Source organism: Catharus ustulatus, chromosome 1 (genome assembly GCF_009819885.2).
Source record: "Catharus ustulatus isolate bCatUst1 chromosome 1, bCatUst1.pri.v2, whole genome shotgun sequence".
NCBI classification, from domain to species: Eukaryota; Metazoa; Chordata; class Aves; order Passeriformes; family Turdidae; genus Catharus; species Catharus ustulatus.
In genome coordinates, this window is record NC_046221.1 from 151,930,160 (window position 1) to 151,947,900 (window position 17,741).

Genomic DNA, 17,741 nt, shown 5'->3' on the forward strand with positions numbered 1-17,741 from the left:
TGTTCCTTCATCATGTATTGAATCATAGCACTATAGAAGTTTTTGCTTTGTCATATTCATACTTCATATGTAGGAAAAAACCTACAGAAAACAAGATGAAGATGGACTTTTGTTTTGTCAAGATATATAGTCCAACCCTTACAGCAAGGCTTTCAGAGATGCTGAAAGGATTAAAGTGCTAAATATCCATGAGCTTTCTTCACTTTGGTACCTTGGGAAAACCTCACCTTTAATATTCCCATTTACTGCTGTTTCTGTGAGCCATTTTTACATTATTAGTAGGTAGTTTAAATACTGGTATTTCAAGATGCCCTTTTGTTGCTTATTTTTACCCCTTTGCACTTTGAAATGCATTGCATGAAGGATCTTAGAGGGAAACAAAAGGATGTTCACTATTTTGTCTCTACCATAGTCAGTAACTGGGGAAAATACAAACAGGTGGATTTTTTTCTGTTTAAATGTTTGTGGAGTAGAGCATTTTGCTTGAGGTGAAACTTCTGACATATGGGAACCCCAAGAGATGGTGTTCAAGCTGTAAACTTTGCATGCACATAGGCAGTTTTGCTTCTTCACCTGGTGCTCATTACGTTAATCCCTCTATATAGATGATTCCTTTCTAAACAGGAGACAGAAAGCAAGCAGGGTGGCCGAAGTCCAGTAATAGCCTTACTGAAATGACTCTTGAGTGCCAGGAGTTGTGAGAGTTTGCTTGGATACACCCCAGTGTACCTGGAAGCAGTGTGTGCCCCCAGTGCTTACTTTGTTTTTAAGGGTTGAACATGTGCAGCTGCATTTAAAGTAGGGCAAAGAAACTGTTGAACGTGCAAGTCATTTTATTCTGGGGACATCCTAGCTACAGCCACCACTTTGATGTGCTGTTTTGGAGCCACAGCAACCCTGCCTCACTTTCATACTGTTACTTTTGCAGAGTTTTGGGGTATTTGAATTGTGCTGACAGTGATTTTCTGTTGTGCTGGCCCAGTTTATTAAGGCAGTATGTGTCATAAGTGTGGGTCAGCCCTTAGAAATCTGCCTGTCTTGGTATTTCACAACAGTCTGCCAAGGTGTTGCTCAACCGGAGTCCCAGCCCTGCAGCCATGATGTACAGAGGTGTTGAATCTCCTGAATCAGATGTGGGCCCTTAGGCAATCCTGGCTGCAGCTGAGCTGTGTTCATACTGCAGCTCCTGCTGCTGAATGATTATATCCTTTTTGACTGTCCTTGCAGATGTTTCCAAGTGCAGTGTTTTATTTGTGCACCAACAAATGATCTGGTATTTGCTAAGGGTTTGAATCTAGCCATTGAAGAATAATAAATTACTGTTTAGGTTGAGCTGAAATTTTGCAGCCTGATTCAGTTACAGTGGTGACTCAGAGTTGGTTCTCACATGATTCACAAAGTGTATGGGTGACTCAACCCACAAATTTACTTAGCTCCCATGTTATTTTCCCTCTCAGTGAAAAAAAATTGCTTATAATAAATAATCACAGCAAACTTTGACTTACCCTGAGGTAAAACAAATATGTGTGTTGAAAGGCTGCATATTTGTAATAATAAATTATTTAGTGAGGTAAGGATGAAATAATAGGATGTAGGAATTGTCAAACACGAAAGAAAGGTGACATGCATTTCTGTTTGCTTTTGTTGCATAGCAGAAATAAATAAAAGAAGAATAGTTACTTCCTCTATGGTATGAGATGCTCAGAGAGGCTATTTTGACAGTGTCCATAATTACTGTTGTAGCCAGCCAATTCTTGGCATTTGTTCTCTGAAATAAGCTGATTTCAATATGTCCATGTCTGATTCAGGCATTTTAAAGGGATGTCAGTTCAGAAAATGTGAGGTTCCCAGGTTCTGGACTGGGTCTTTATAGGATGTGGTTGGCTAGCACATCTAGTCCTGAAGGACCTGAAGTTGGCTGTCTGAAAAATTGGAGTTCCTTCGCAAAATCAAATTCATAAAGGTAAGAAATCCTGTCCCAGCAGGAACTAGAAGTTTTTCTTCAAAAGATGCAGCTGCTGTCAGTGTTTCATAATCATGTGCAGAGGCGCATGGCTGTAATGTAAATACAGTCTAAATTACTCTGAGTTTGGAGTTAGGTGGAAACATCACCATATCCTTTTTTGTGCTGTCCCAGAAGAATATAAATATCTAAATAACTACATACCTCTGAGCTTTATAGCACTGAGTGACTAATCACCCTCCCTTTCATAAATGAAACAACAAAGAATCTGCAAAATGAAGAAATTCTGCCCTCCTTGGTCTTCTAAAAATTAATTTCAAACAGGAATATTTCTATACCTTACAAAACTCAAATGTCAATAATATCTGTAAATTCAACTTCAGATGTCCTTATTTTGCAGGAATTAAATTACAGGGAGCATATGCATGGTTTGAAAGACTGTGGTGAGAATTCTGAATTGTTTGGAAAGATAGTTCTTTTGTAGATTGTATCACAGATTTGAGGAAACTGCAGCATGGTTCAGGTATGGCAAGAAATTTCTGAGAAATAAAATGGATGGTGCTGGCCAGCTTCCAAGTACCAGAGACATAAAAGATAGCCCTGGGAAAGAGTACCGTCTAACAGTGACAGGACAAAAATATGCAGCTAAAGGGCTTCTGTGCTAGAGAGGGAAGAACAGAAAGGCTAAAATATAACTATGGAGTATCACATGCTGAACCACTGCAATGCAAAGACCAGTGGAGCATTTCTGTGACGGGCAGAACGCTGTTCTTTTATCACAAGGTTTGCCAAGCTGTTTCAAGCCTCTTTACAGAGAGGAAACCAAATGCACATGTTAATTTGAACCTTCCCTCAGCTAAAGAAGAAGGTAAAAGGATGACTTTGTGCTCAAAGCACAGAACTGGGATTTATTTATTCTTGGTTCTGCCGCAGTCTCCTTGTGCAACCTTAGGCCAAGTTATTAATCTCTTAATGCCACAGCCTCTCCATTTGTAAAATACATGGTACATGTCATAATGGGTGTCAGGCTAAATTCTTTAATGTTTGTGAAGTGGGACTGGGCAGGACAATTATTAAATGCTGCAGTGCAGCATGCAGGGTTATGCTAATTAGTGCCTTTTTAGAACTGATCCTTTACTGTATGGAGACCAATACCGCAAACTGGTCCGATTTTAGTCTATGGTACCTTTGACCTTACTCGTTCTGACACTGGTCTGGAACAGAATAATTTATTTTTGACTTGGTGGTTATGGTAATTGATGAAATAAAAATTCCCCAGACTGTCCCTTGGAATACCCTGCATTTACTCTTCCCTTAGGCTCTGCAAGCTGGCCTTTCAAAAAGTTTGATTTTTGGAGGCATAGTTTTAACAGTTTAGGCATAGAATAGACACACTCCTAGTGGAAGAATCCGCGGGAGGAAGGTGTATCCTTACAGACTGATATTGGCAGAAGACATGTCATGAAGTGGCTCATTCCATAAGCACTGCCTGTCAAGCACAGAAACCCCTTTGCACATATGGCTCTGACCAGGTGGTGTGGTGTGAGGCCATAGGTAAATGTATCTTTTGATAATTAAACTACAGCTATGTTTTTCTGAACATTTACACGTTTAGCATTTGCAAATGTGTTTTCCTATCAGGACTGCTGGTAGATCATATATGTGTATGTATATTATATATAACATGTCTGTTCTCTTATTGCTGAGCCCCCATGTAAAAACCTGTGTGGTTCTTTGCCGGTACGGCATAGCAGATGCTTTTGCTTTTTCTGTTGCTGTAAACAAGCTGTTGTGACTGATACTTCTTTTCACCATATGTCCTGAACACTCCCAGTTCATCGTTACATGTAATTTCCAGGATGCTTTGTAGGGTGTGTATGCCTCCACCCCATTTCAAAATCGATGTGGCTCTCAATGGATTGACTAATGACTGCAAGGTGTTACTTAGCATGCTGGTTTTGGCTGACAGTGCTGCTAAATGAACAGTTGTTTGCTTAACGTGTCTTTCATGGTTCTCATGTGAAGTAACTTATTCTGAGGAATTAAACATGTCTATGACTTCAGGTTTGCTGGTAAGCATTTATCTGGCATGCTGCTGAGACAAAGAAGACCCCAGCTTGGTGCCCTGAACACTGGTAATTTTGCCTTGTCCCTTAGTCATACGCTATATTTGTATTGTCCTCAAACGTTTTGTTATGCTGATCTCATCATTCCTACCTCCATCAAGAATCTGTAGAGTAGGAGTGGGTGGGTGGCGAGAGCTAAAGAAAACTCTAACGAACCTGTAAAGGTGTTGTGCTGATGTAGTGTATAAGATGTTGTAATTCTGTCCCACTTTGAGGATCTAGGACTGATGGGACATTTTCTTTCATTTGTTTTCATTCATATTGTTGTGTAGACCATTCTCAACCCTCTTCAAGGCATAGGATATGCAGTACCAAAGAGAAATTGCTTGTGCGCAGCAAAATGTATTTGCTTGTTATTATAGTGGGTGGACATGCCTTATTATTCACCTGTGATGTGTTGACCTTCCAGAAGGTCTACCTGGCATTTCAGTAATAGCATGTGTGTGCTACAGTAGTGAGTGTGGTCAGGAATGGTGTCTCTACTAATCATTTTAATGAAAGCAATCATGTGGAGGTGAACAGAAACTGAATTTAAATTGGAAACATGAAAGAAGTTAAACTACAAGAAAGTGCATTCTTTGAGCATCTCTCACGTCTGACTCTAAGTTTCTGTATGAGGTGGTTGTCTCAGCCTTTGTGATATGTGCTGCATTGCTGCGCTGTCCTCACAATCTAGTAATGTATTGCTATTGGGAATATAGCTGGTGTGAATGACATTTTTTTCCTCTTGATAGTTGGTGTAATTGTTCATGTTGCCCTTAGCAAATAGCAGGCTAGCTCTTACTTTGATAGACCTATGGCAGCAAGCTGTGTGATTAGTCAGGTGCCTGAAGGAGAGTTTTATGTAAGCATGTCATAGAATCATAAGAGTATCCTGAGCTAGAAGAAAGACACAAAGGTCATTGATTCCAGTTCCTGGTCCTGCACAGGACACCCCCAAGAATCCCACCATGTCCTTGAGAGAATTATTCAAATGCTTCTTGAGCTCTGGCAGGCTCGGTGCTGTTATCACTTCCCTGGGAGCCTGTTCTGGTGCCTGGCTAGTCTCTGGGTAGAGAACCTTTTCCTAATACCCAACCTAAATCCCCCTGACACAGCTTTATGCTGTTCTTTTGGGTCCTATTCTGGCCACCAAAGAGCAGAGGTTGGTACTTGCTCCTTCACTTCCCCTCGCGAGGAAGCTGCAGACTCCAATGAGGTTCTTCTCTCAGTGTCCTCTTGTCTGGGCTGCCCTCAGCCATTTCTCATACAGCTCCTCCTCTGAACTGTTTACCATCTCCATGGCCCTGCTCTTTGGGTACTCCCTAACAGATTTGTGTCTTTCTGACACTGTGGTGCCCAAAACTGCCCACAGCACTTGAGGTGAGGTGGTACCAGCACAGAGGGATGTAATGCACCTTCTCAAACGCATGTCCATTCTGGTAGCATAATGCTTTAAGTTACAGTCCCTGCCTTTTTTTCTGCTCATATGTGTAAAGTCTTTTAATTCTGGAAGTTGGAGTTGAGAACCACTGCTTGAAGTAACATTGGCTGTGCCCTTCTTTTCACCTCTCAGTCTGAGAGTATGATTGAAGATGCTATGTTGATGCATATCTGCACTCAAATCTTCCATGAGTCAAGGAAAAGATAAAGAGATCCTGATGTAACTCTATCAATGTGTAATGTGGTCCCTATGGAGAGAAAAAGATTATTGGCGTTGTCTTTACTACTGATGGATGCTTGTGATGAATGTCCACATATTTTACTTTACTCTTCATGCCAGTCTCATCAACTTAGAAGCACTTCAGGGTTATTTTTAGTATACACAGCTGGATCTTCTAGGTGGGATCTGGCCTTAGTGCTGTCATTTGTCATGAGGGTAGATCTTAGTGGTGTGGTTTTATTTGGGATATTCTTGTGTGTGTCTACATGTTATTTTTATGTTAAAGAGAGAATGTTGGTAAAAACAGTGTGATGTTGCTGAAAGGAATATGTTTGCACTACATGAGCCCAGATCAAAGCATTCTTTTATGATGTCTGGGATTTTAAATGAATTTTGATTTAGTAACTGTCTTTTTGTTCTTGCATACACTTAATGGCCAAGTTTCTTCTCCAGCTGAGTACTGAACAATGCTGGTTGGGGTTGTGATAGGTCTTCTGTTGCACCAGTGTGCTGTGATGCTGGCACAGACAAACCATTTCAGTGTGTATGATTGTCCTCACTGCACTGGGCCCAGGATGCTCTGTTTTCCTTTGGTCCTTTTGGCCAGGTTTCATGGGATAAGGACTCCACTCCTGCCTGGCTCCTGCAGCAGTCTAAACATCTCTGATGATATGCTGTTGGTCTTTCATAGTCATTGTGCTCCTTTGGTACCATAGTATTACTGAGTCTTTCCTGTTTACAGCTAGATGTTGTACTGGGTGATCTTTTATCTCCAGGTGCCTTTGAAAACTTCATGCTATCACCTGGCAGTGCATGTTTTTTTCTTATTTTTCTTCTTGCCACAACTTGCATCTGCTGAAAGTAAATGTGCCAAACTGGCTTTGCTCTTCAAAGAAGTAATAGTTTTATGGATTACTTTGCTCAAGGGATAGTAAAGTTGTTTGATTTTTTTTTCATTTCATGTATCTGCTAAGTCAATTTTTATGTGAACACTTATTTATTTGGTTCCTGAAACAAAATATATTCTGTAGGATTTCCAAGGTCTCTCTAAACTTTCGAACCTGTAAATGATTTAATAAAGTGGACTGGTTTTTTTTTCCTCAGTGGGCTCCTTTTTTTCCTGTCTTTCACAAAGAATAGTGTCATGGTCTGGTGAAGGGCAGAATTTAATGTGTGTGGTAGGGGAAGAGTGGCTCAGCAGAAATGGTGCTTGCCTCCTTTTTTTCAGATTGTCATATTTTGACATCATTTTGGGATAGAAGTGGCCTTTTTCTGGTTCAGAAAATGCTTAGCATTAAGGATTTGACAGATGTCCACCTTCTTTCTAACTTGGTGCTGTTGCTCATCCTCATTGCAACAGTTCCCAGAATTTAATGTTGCCTTGAGAAACAGGAAACTCCAATTATTGATTTTAGGGGGTTCCCAGAGTGCTTTTTGCATTCTTAGAATATCTTAATATTGTCTGTGTGATGACTTTCCTTTTCTGGGTATTTATTCTTCAGATCATTCCAGATGTATTTGCTGTAAATAAGTGCTTTTCAAGAAACTGTATTTCTGTCTGCTTGTATGGCTTAATGCTTCTTGTTTGCACAGCACAAATAAATTGTGTTTTCCTTTAACATTAGCTGTACTGTTCTTGCTGGTGTTATCCCACTAATCTTGCATATAGATTATTGGCTTCTGTAAACCTGATTCTGAAGTGATGAGACAGTGGAGGTTTTTACAAAACTCTTAACAATAGTTATTTCAGATTTTCTGTTATCTTCTTGCTTTCTGGACAGAGTTGTATACTTTGGTTTTATTCTAGTTATGTGTTATGCTGGTTCCTGTTTACCTTCACCACTCACAGAGGTACATTTGACTGCAAGGTTCAGTTTTCCCTTTTGCTAGTGTGACAAATACCTAGAAAATGAGTTAAATGACACTGAGAAGCTAATATTTACATTTCATAGTTATTTTTACTGAACTGAATTACTTGGAGGTTATGACTTCAGAGCAGGAAGCCTAACTGTAGTCAAAAGAAACTGAGATTATGCTAATGAACTTTTGCTTGATGTCTTTTGCTTTGTATTAAAATGTGTCATAATGAATATATTCTATTTCTTCTTCCTTACAGGTAAAACGAGAAAAACCAGAAAATTTACCAGATTTAGAAAGCTTGGCAAAAGAAAAATTCCTTGAAATGGAGAGCAAGAACAGTGACTCAGATTTACAAAGGAATGAAAAATACATGTATTTTAAGGATCAACTTAAGGAGATGAAAAAACAATGTAAGTCTGATTTTTTTAAAAACAATTATTTGAATGCTAAGCAATAAGATCTGACTAACTGCCCTGAAATATAGAACTGCCACTTGTGGCTCAAATTGATGTGAGTATTCTTAAAAACTTGTTTAGATTGATATCTGTGTAGAAAAAAGCCAGTGTAATTACCTTAGTAGTTTTATTTAGACTCCCACAGCTCTTGCTGTGTTTGAATACAAATATCATGAAAAACACATTTTTTTGGTAAGGTGGGCTTTTTCATTTGAAGACCTTTCACATTTATTTTCTTAATTGATAGGATCTCCTAAAAGGATTAGGTAAGCTGTTTTCATTTGTCACTTAAACAAATTGCTCCTGTTTCACAACAGAGGATGTGTTGCAACACTAAGACCTTTGCTTTAATCGTAGAACTATATTGTTGGAAAATGCTTACTGTATGTGTTCTCAGGTTTACAGCTTCTGTGCACGCACCAGATAACACTGCAGATTACTAAAATCTGTTTTTAAAAAAATGAATGTAATTTTTCAAATGTTAAATGCTATTTGTGCTTAAATTACCAGAAAAGGTGGAGAGTAAACAGTTTGGTTATTTATGCAGCACAACAAAATTGTCTGCTTTTATTGCCCCACGTATATAGCAGTCTTTAAAATATCACTCTGATAACTGGATTACTGGAAAGTTCATGGGCTCGGACACTCTTTGTGTTGCTCTTCCCCAATCATGATTATGTTCTGAAATCATATTATTCTGCTTGCTGTCCCTTGACCCCTGTACCTATCCCTCCCATCCTACATTTTGATTTCAACATAAACTGGTATCTCAGGAACTTCAGGAGTCATAGATTAATGATTTATACCACTGGAAAATGATATTCTGGGTGCTCTCTTGTAGCTCTCCTTGAGTTCTGGTTTTTTTTGGAGCCCTATCTAAAACCCAGTGAAACTAGTGGAAAGAATTTTCCCCCTGGATTTTGAATTGCTTCCCTATAGAGAGTTATAGGACATGCTTGACAAGGTGAATTTCAGATCTGGTATCTTAAGACTCCCTAAGATTGGAGATTGAAGGCTTAATATATTTGTTTCCCATCTTCATTCATTTTTAACTGATCTCTGAGTTTTAATAGCTCTTGGCACTACTCTAAGAATGAACATACCAAGTTGCAGACCACAAAACAGTGTAATTTTCACTCCCTTCATAACCATAAAATTATTACTGCCCCACCATTATGTTGTAATTTCTAATTTCCAGGTGTTTGTAACTAAGAAGATAAAAATCTTGATAACTGACTTTGGATGTACTTTCCACCTTGTAATTGCCTGAGGAAGAGGTGTATGCTCTAGTGATACATTCAGTTCAAGCCATGGGACTAAGTTCTAACTGGCTGACCTGTTGAAAAAAAACCCAAATTAAATAAACACAATAGAAATTATTCTTAAAAAATTTGGGGACAGCACTCATGTACTGCTGCCTGAAATCCAGATTTGTCTTATCAAATACTTGACTTGCAATACCAGCTGAGCTGAAGATTAATAAAATCTGTAAAAGACATTACTAGTGTCCATAAGCTGATGATTTACCTTAAAACATACTATATGTACATGTGGTTTTGGTGGAGTTGTTTTGCAAGAAGCAATTAGGGTCATCCTGTTAAATCCTCTGCATTCATGCTTAAGCCAAGTTATCTGTGCATTCTTTACCTTCTCCTCTATGAGTTGTGATTTCAAAAGCACAAGTCCTACAATTCTGGCCTTGCTTTAACAGCATATTGTAATGTATCTGCAGATTTTGGGACACACTTTAAAGTAACTTCATCAACAACTACTTGTTAATATTTTGCCTTCAACTATTAGCCTTGCCAGGTGCAACTTAGTTCACAATTCCTGGCTTGTTTCAAGAACACATACACAGTTGAAGTTTGGTTTGAAGCTTTTTTTCTGGAATTTGGTGTTATTGCTCAATTAGATAAAACATAAAAACTCCTGCCAAGTTTTCTCAGAGGGGCTTTTATTTGTTTATTTGTTTGTTTGTTCCCAATCTTTTCTATCTCAAAGGAGCAGATAAGGTCGATACTAAAATGATTTGCCTTCCAGGATGAGTTACCATTAATGATTATGTATTATGATTATGCAGACTTTGACATCTGTATTCTAGAACAGCTGAACAAGGAAATATTATATTCTCACCTTTTCTTGCTATTGAGAAATTAACTAGGATTGAAGGAGAAAAACTTTCTCAACACAGTTTTTAGGTATGGTGCAAAGTGTGAAGCAGTTAAATACTACCTTATTTTAACAGAAAAGTATCTAATATATTTTCTCTTTTGATATTTGCTGCCACTGTGATGAAAGGAAGCTGCATGGTTGTTCCCTGTCCCCTGACAGGTGACAGGCAGTGCCACAGGTAGCTCTGATACTCAGGGAGGAGAACAGTGCTCTGTCACCTTCAGCTTGTCTTCCCTTGGCAGTTCTGTGGGAAGGAGATCTCCTTAGCTTTGAACTTGAGCAGCAGCCAAGGTGCAGAAATGAAATTGGGCAAGTACATCTCTGTGGCAGTAAGGATGAGATCGTGCCTCAGAGCATTTCTGTTCTGCTTATATCATTCAGACAATTTTCAGGCATTTTCTCTGTGAGCCTTTATTATGCAGCTGCTTCAGCTGGAGTTTGTGAAGCGATGAAAAATCTTCACCTCTGATATGTGTCAAAACACTGTCAGACAGGTTTTATATGAAGAGCAAGTGATTTTTCTGAAGTCTGTTTTCAGAACTATCTTAGTTTCCTAAATTCCCACTTCTTATTTTTAATGGAAAACATTTTCATTTTTCTACTCAAACCTTCTTAGACTGTAAGCAGTAGAAAAAAGTGTTGATTAATTTTTCCTTTTTTTTAACCATTGCTTGTATCCCCAAGTGGCTATGCTATCTTTTTCAAATAACTGAGTACTTGGAGGAGTATTCACTAAATTTGGTAATACCAGAAAGTTCTAAATGATTGCATGTGTGGTAAGGTAAAATTTTTGTGTCCTTAACATAGATGGCTGATGCTCTTCTTAGACATAAGGGTCCTGGATCTGCAAAGTGCTTAGTGATCTCCTTTTGATTAAGTGAAATGCTTAAACAAGTTACTTAAATTAAATTTTATGAGTAGATACTTTGAAATGAGTGAGATTTCTGGCATGTTTCACTTCCTTACTGGAGCCTGACCACAGGACAGAGCCTTGCAGGAGTGAGCCCATCGGAACTGAACTGTGCAGGAATTGTAACTTTGCATTTTGTATCTTCCGTAAGTTTAAAATCCCACCTTCTGTTTGAAGTTGTTTTACTGAGTCTTTTTATTTCATGCCAGAATAGATATATATATATTTATATACACATACATATACACATATCAAAGGCATCTATCTTCTGGCAGAAAGTATGAGAAATTTTGTCTTCACAGAATTAAGCTAAGATCTGTCTTTACTCTCCATGTATCGGTTTAAATTTATGATACTCTGCACGGAGAACTAATCAGAAGGTATAATCTCTACTGCTGTGACCCAAGGTGCCCCTACTGTATTTACTAAAGGTTATTTTGTGTCACGTTTGGTGCACAAAGGATGGCAGATTTCATAGCCCTTTTGTAGCAGCTGATAACATGCACTTTGGAATCCTTGATAACTGTGGGTTCTGCAAACACAACAGATGCATGCTTCAGTAGTGATTTTTTGAAAAGTGCTAAGATTTGAGTGAATGACAATATTGCTGGTTATGCCAGTTTAAGAACTGGATTTAGCAAATGTAGGAAAGATTTATTTTTTTTATGGGAGACAAATAATTTTGAGACTCAATAGTAATTTAGGCAAGTTTTTGTCACAGGAAACCAGTCACTGTAATGGAGTTTGGAAAATAGCTGCACTGCAGTTGTAAGAATCTTTCTTCATTCTCCACTAAAGAAAAAAAAATGTCTGTGAGTCTTTGAAAGGAAAAAGTATATATTGTTTTGCTAGGATGGATTTATATAGTTTTTATCAATAAGCAAATATTTTGAAAGGAGAAGATTTAAAATTTAATGTTCAAGTAGTTGCTGTATGCCCTCTTGATACATGTATTTTAAGTTACACATATGCTGAGAAATAACAATGTGAAAAAATGTTTTTTTAGATACAGTTTGGGATACAAAAAATGTCACTGTGAAAGGAATTATCTTTAAATTTTTAAAACAGTCTATCACAGATTCCAGGAAAGACTAAGGGTCTTTGATTTGCTTTTAGTAGGGTAAAAAAACAAGCTGCAACAAGATACTGTGTATTATATTGCTTGACGAGTTTAATCCAGTTAATCCTCACAACATCACATTGAGGTAGGCAAGTTAATTTTACTTCTTACCACACAGCAGTGGTGAAATTTGAGGAAATAGTTGAAGTTACTTGTATGGACTCACATAACTGATTTGCAGAGCTGGGTTTCTCTTCAGGTCTAGTTGATTTCTTAGTTGGCCTGGTTTTGTCCCTATTATTAGCTCTGATGGCAGAGCATCAGCTGAAAAGTAATGTTAGTGTGTTTTTCCTTACATTTTCAGTGTAAAAAAAAATTAAAATCCCCTTACTGACTAATTATGAGAAAACAGCTTCAGCACAAGAGTTGAAAATTCCAGCTGAAAGTAGGATTGGTGTTATGACAGTTCAGTGGTGCATGTGGGATATGCACTTTTCATTTATGTAAAATCCCTTACAGACTAGTAAAGAAATGAAAGAGGATCCAGCACTTTGAAAGGTCGTTTGAAGTTTAGGAAACCTTGGTTTAGGTCTTTGCTTTGTTACCCTTCTATTGTCTTAGATTGAATAATTTAGTTTCAGAACTGATCACTGGGAGTTTGGTCCCTAAAAACTTTGTGGGTCTGGACCTTACACCCATGTCTGGAATTCAGTTCTGGGTGTACTGTGTTTGTGGACTGTGCAAGAAGAGACTGGGAATGGCTCGTATCTGGGCTGCTCTGGGCTGGAAGCCTATGAGCAAAGCAGCTATGTCCAATTGAGTGCAAGACATTCAATTGCCCTGCTTGTCAAGTGGCACTAAAACACCATTATTATGTTCTTGTGGTTTTCTGAGTTCAAAGAACTGTAGGTAATAACCTAAGTGGGTTTTAGTGGGCCAGAGTAATGTTTTCATGGCATGATGCTGAGGGGGCAAACTGCAGCCCCAGAGGAGTGAAATGAGTATGTCAAGAGGCATTTGTGTGGGTGAGAGCTGACTCTGGGTAGGGCATAAGGACTATCCTGAGAAGAGAAACTTGGCATGGCTTTTCCTTCTGGGACTGGACTGTCTGGATATTTCCTGGAAAGAACTGGTTGATTTGCTCAGGAGTGAGCTAGCCCACTTGTAGTTTTGAAGGATTAATAGATGAGGGCCTGATAATGGAATGAAGTAATGTTACTCTATTTCAAGAGTTTTTGGAAGGATCAGCTAGAGAAACAAACTAGATAAATGGAATGCTCACACAGTATAGCAATGGGAGCTGTAGTGGTACCCAAGAATAATATCCAAAGTGCAAAATTACCAACACAGCTGCTGTCCTTGCTAGTTTGTGAAGACCAACTTCAGAATGAATGAAACCATCAGAAGTTTCCTTCTGCAATCTGGAATGACTTTTCCAGGGTAAAAATTAGCCCTTTTTTTCTCCTAAAAATGCAGAAGCTTGCATTAACAATAACTTTGTTAGTGGATTAACAATGAACATCAATTGCCAATAGACCTGGTGAGGGTTTCTTTGATTAAATGATTGCCTTTCTGATGAAACTGGTCGAAATAAGAAGTTTCTTGCTTTGGTATTTAGAGCTCTGACATGTAATTCAGAGTTAAAATGAAAGAGGAATCAACCCACTCCCTCCAACAACTCTTCTCCATTATGAGTAACCTGGAGTATAAGAGACCTGAGTTTCAGTCTTGGTGATTTAAAATTAGAACTTGACTGACTCTTGGCCAAATAAATGATTGACCTGGAATCAGGCTCTCTCCCCCTCTGTCAACAGTGTATTTGCCTATATATAAAAATGGCAACAACTGCAGAAGGAAATACTGAGAGACACTGACTCTTTTGCCCTGTAGTAAAGCACTCAGCTGAGGGAGGATGTAGCTAAATCAGAAAGAGCGTCAGATGTAGCATCTCTCCTGTTAAAAGTATCTGCCCTTCTAATCACCAGATGCTTGAGGATAAGATCTTATCTCTTTCTGTGTCTATCATCTACTCTATACATACATTTTTTTAAAGATCTACATTTTATTCCATTGCAGAAGTCTTTTCAGGATGTAATTCTTGGTTTTATATCAGCCAAGCTTTCAGGTCAGCACTGAGTCTATAAAATTTAGAAAGTATATAGAGTGTTAAATGGAAATAAATTTTTTTTATTATTATACACTTAGGGATAATACTGAGGTTAATTTATTGTTACTGCTATGGGATAATTCTCTCTTAACTGAGCACATTGATGGCTAACAGCATGACATTTTTACTGTTCATATGAATATATAGGTCAGGAGCTTCTAGATGCTGCTTCTATTCCCTTGATGTTGCATTCAATCACAATATCTAATAAAATGCCATCTTAAAATACATTTTTTTCTCCTTTGTTTCTCTTGGAAGGATGATGAAAAACCTTAGAACTTTGCTCAGATGGTGAGAAACTTTCAAGCAAAATAATTCTGTGACCAAGTTTTTGCTCATTGTTCCTGTTCCAGCATTGTACCCTGGCTTATGGACATGCCCTCCCACAGTGGAGTTTAGTTCGATTTAATCAGTTCCTGTATTTCTTGCCTTTATGGTAATCCAGTTATGCAACATGGAAACTTATAAAATCTCATGGCTTGTGACCATACTTGAGCTCATCAGAAATGTTTTCTAAATTTCAGATGAGTGAGAAGCATAGGGATAGGTACTAAACCTTGACTGTATCTAAAATTCAGGAATGTTAAATAGCTATATTATACTCCATGGAAAATTTGCTTTCTGGTAATAAATCACCAGCGATTTCATTTAGAGTTTTCATTCACTTCTTTCCTGGTGTAGTAATACATATTATTTTGCAAATCTGAGCAGTGAAAATAAAAGGACTGCCTCTGCTAAGTGCAATTTTACTTGCCATTATATCTGTTGCTGACTTTACAGAAAGATTTAAAAGTCAGACAATACATGTATTCCAATCTTTTGCCATGAGCTTACAGTTTAAATTTTATGTGTGATCACGAGAAAACAGGTGAAGAACAGTCCAAGGAGAAAAAAAATGAAAGGAGGGGGAAAGGGAGAGCATCTCAGTGTTAACATTTTTAAATGAGATGCTCTCATTTTGAAGTTAGTATATTAAAGAGGAAGGAGAAAAATAAAGCCTAGTGGAGCTTTAAAATTAGAGAACTTTGTTTTATTTACTCATTTTTTTCCTGTTACTTGAATATTTATCTGGAGGGACAGTAGGTTTTTTCACTCTTTCTATATATTTATTTTAGTAATTTATATGGTGGGATTTTGTGCCATTAGTGTGCTCGAGGATCAGCAGAAATACTAATTCAAGTAGAACTCTACTACTCCAAGTAAGGCATTTGTATTGACTGCTAGGACAAAACACATCTGAGGCAAAACAGGCAAGTAGTTCTGAGATAATGCTGACTAAATAATAATCCATCAGTGCATATCACACTGCATGGTAACTTCAGAATACTCCAGTTCAGAGAAAGTAAAACTCTTGGAGTTTTTATGGGTCCTGAAACTATTTCCCATGTGGCTCTTTGGTGTGTCCTTCAGACATGTGGTGGGTTGACGTAGATCTTGCTTTGGTAAGTGCCAGTGTAGCTCTAAAATCAGTGGAATTTCCCTTTTCCCTGATCTATACTTGCAACATATAAAAACATGCAAAATAGTAGTGCACAGCAAGATTAATAAACATCCTCTAGTTCCATATCAGATGTTCATGTGCATTGGCTGCTTACCGTAAGTTTTGATATCCATATTATTTCATTTCCTTCTTAAAAGCCGTAGGCACCGATAAACTCACAGTAGAGCATGGTTTCTTTCCAATTTGAATTTTATGGCATTAATAAACTGGAGATCTTCACACTCCCCCAAATCTGTTAGATGTTGAGCTGAAATGGAGGAATAAAGCTCGAGAAGCGCTAAAGGACAGCTACACCCATCTTTTAGGTCTGTGGATCTCACACTGGATGCTGGAGCCTGGAGTTAAGTGCTTTGGCTCCCGGGAGGAGGGCTAGGGCACACCTGCTCAAACAGCTTTGTTCAGTGACAAATCTGTTCCGTCAGCATAGAGTGCTTTACATCTGTATGTCAATCACAGTATTGCATCAGTTGACTAAAAATGTGCCAACTTTAAAATAACACAAAGTTAATGAATCTCTTTTACTGTGAGACTGAGCACCTGTGCTTGTATTATGTAGGCTGGAGAGGAAATGGACCATGGCTCTAATCTGTAGACTTAGAAATTTCAGACTCTCAAATGATTACTGATGTTATCAGGGAGCTGAAGTGCTAATTCTATGTACTGTTTCTCAGGGGCAGCCTAAGAGATGTTGGTTTCAATCTCCATTAGCACAACGTCAAAGAAATCAAACACCTTTGTAGGCGTTTACACTTACTCTTAAACAGGCTTGGAGCACTCAGATGTTTTGTCACAACTGAGGAGTGGTTTAAGTTGTCACCTTTCAGCAGTTATTAGCTCTGATTTCAGACATAGCATCTGACTTTACAAGTGTGGATAGGTTTATCATGTCTTATCATCTCAAACGTGGATGTAGATTTGTGTTACCAGACTTGCAGTGAATGATTTTAGGATTAAAGACAAGTTGCTTAACAGGTGTTCCAACAGGCACTAAAAATACCTGTTGAGGGAGAGAAGCACTTAATGGAGTGAGGGTGAGAGTGCTTGTTTTATACCATAGCCTTGTGACTACAGCAGTTTCTCAGGAAGTGATGCTAATAATTCACAAATAAGCACCTAAAAAAAGCCCTTATGAGGAAGATGACATATTTGACTCCTCTCTGGATCTTCCCCTGACTGGATTACTGGAGACTGGATGATACCAGGAAAACATTGCTGTTGGCTTTTCCTACCTCGTGCCCTCTGTAGCAATTGTCATTACTCATCATCAGAGTTATGCTGCTGGATGGGATGGAATTTGACATCACAGCATGCTCATGGGGTTTCAGCAGCCCCTCAGCTGCGGGCAGGTGTACAGAGGGCACTCTGCAGTCCTTCAGTTGAAGCAAAATGCCACCATGTGCAGCTGGAAGTGGAAGGGGGCTGGGGAGAACTGGCAGAGAGTGCATGACTATGTACTCCACTAGTTATCTTGCAGCAGAAAATCCGGGTTCTGTACATCTCCATCATTGCCTTATCTTCTTCCACTTGAATGGAGCTGTGCCTCCTTTCAAGAGCCAGAGGTTGTGAGACAAACAATGTATTCTTAGATATTCAGTCTGGGACAACTCTGGACAAGTACAGAACTCAGATCTTCAGATCCCTGGAGAACCTGGGAGAAACTTACTGGAGACAGATACCTTCAGGGTTAAGAGGCCATGGAACGTAATGTTTCGTCATTTTGCACTTTAGTAGTTTGCTTCAGTTCTTTGGATCTGGCCCACCCTTAGGAATTCTCCCTCACTTCCTATTTGAAAGTTGAAGGGTCAATCCAAGACTTAGTGAAATCAAAAGAAGTTTTTGCAGGAAGGCTGTTCATCAGTATCTGTCTAAGCTCCCAGTATAAACT

General features: G+C 38.5%; 1 protein-coding gene across 1 annotated transcript in view; it reads left to right on the forward strand.

Annotated features, from left to right (window-relative positions):
- The window catches only part of NSMCE2 (NSE2 (MMS21) homolog, SMC5-SMC6 complex SUMO ligase), a 126,393-nt gene that overhangs the window by 52,211 nt on the left and 56,441 nt on the right, over positions 1 to 17,741 (forward strand). Inside the window, exon 4 of the mRNA XM_033078196.1 lies at positions 7,848 to 8,001. Within this exon, the coding sequence (XP_032934087.1) occupies positions 7,848 to 8,001 (154 nt within the window). The remainder of the gene's footprint in view (positions 1 to 7,847; positions 8,002 to 17,741) is intronic.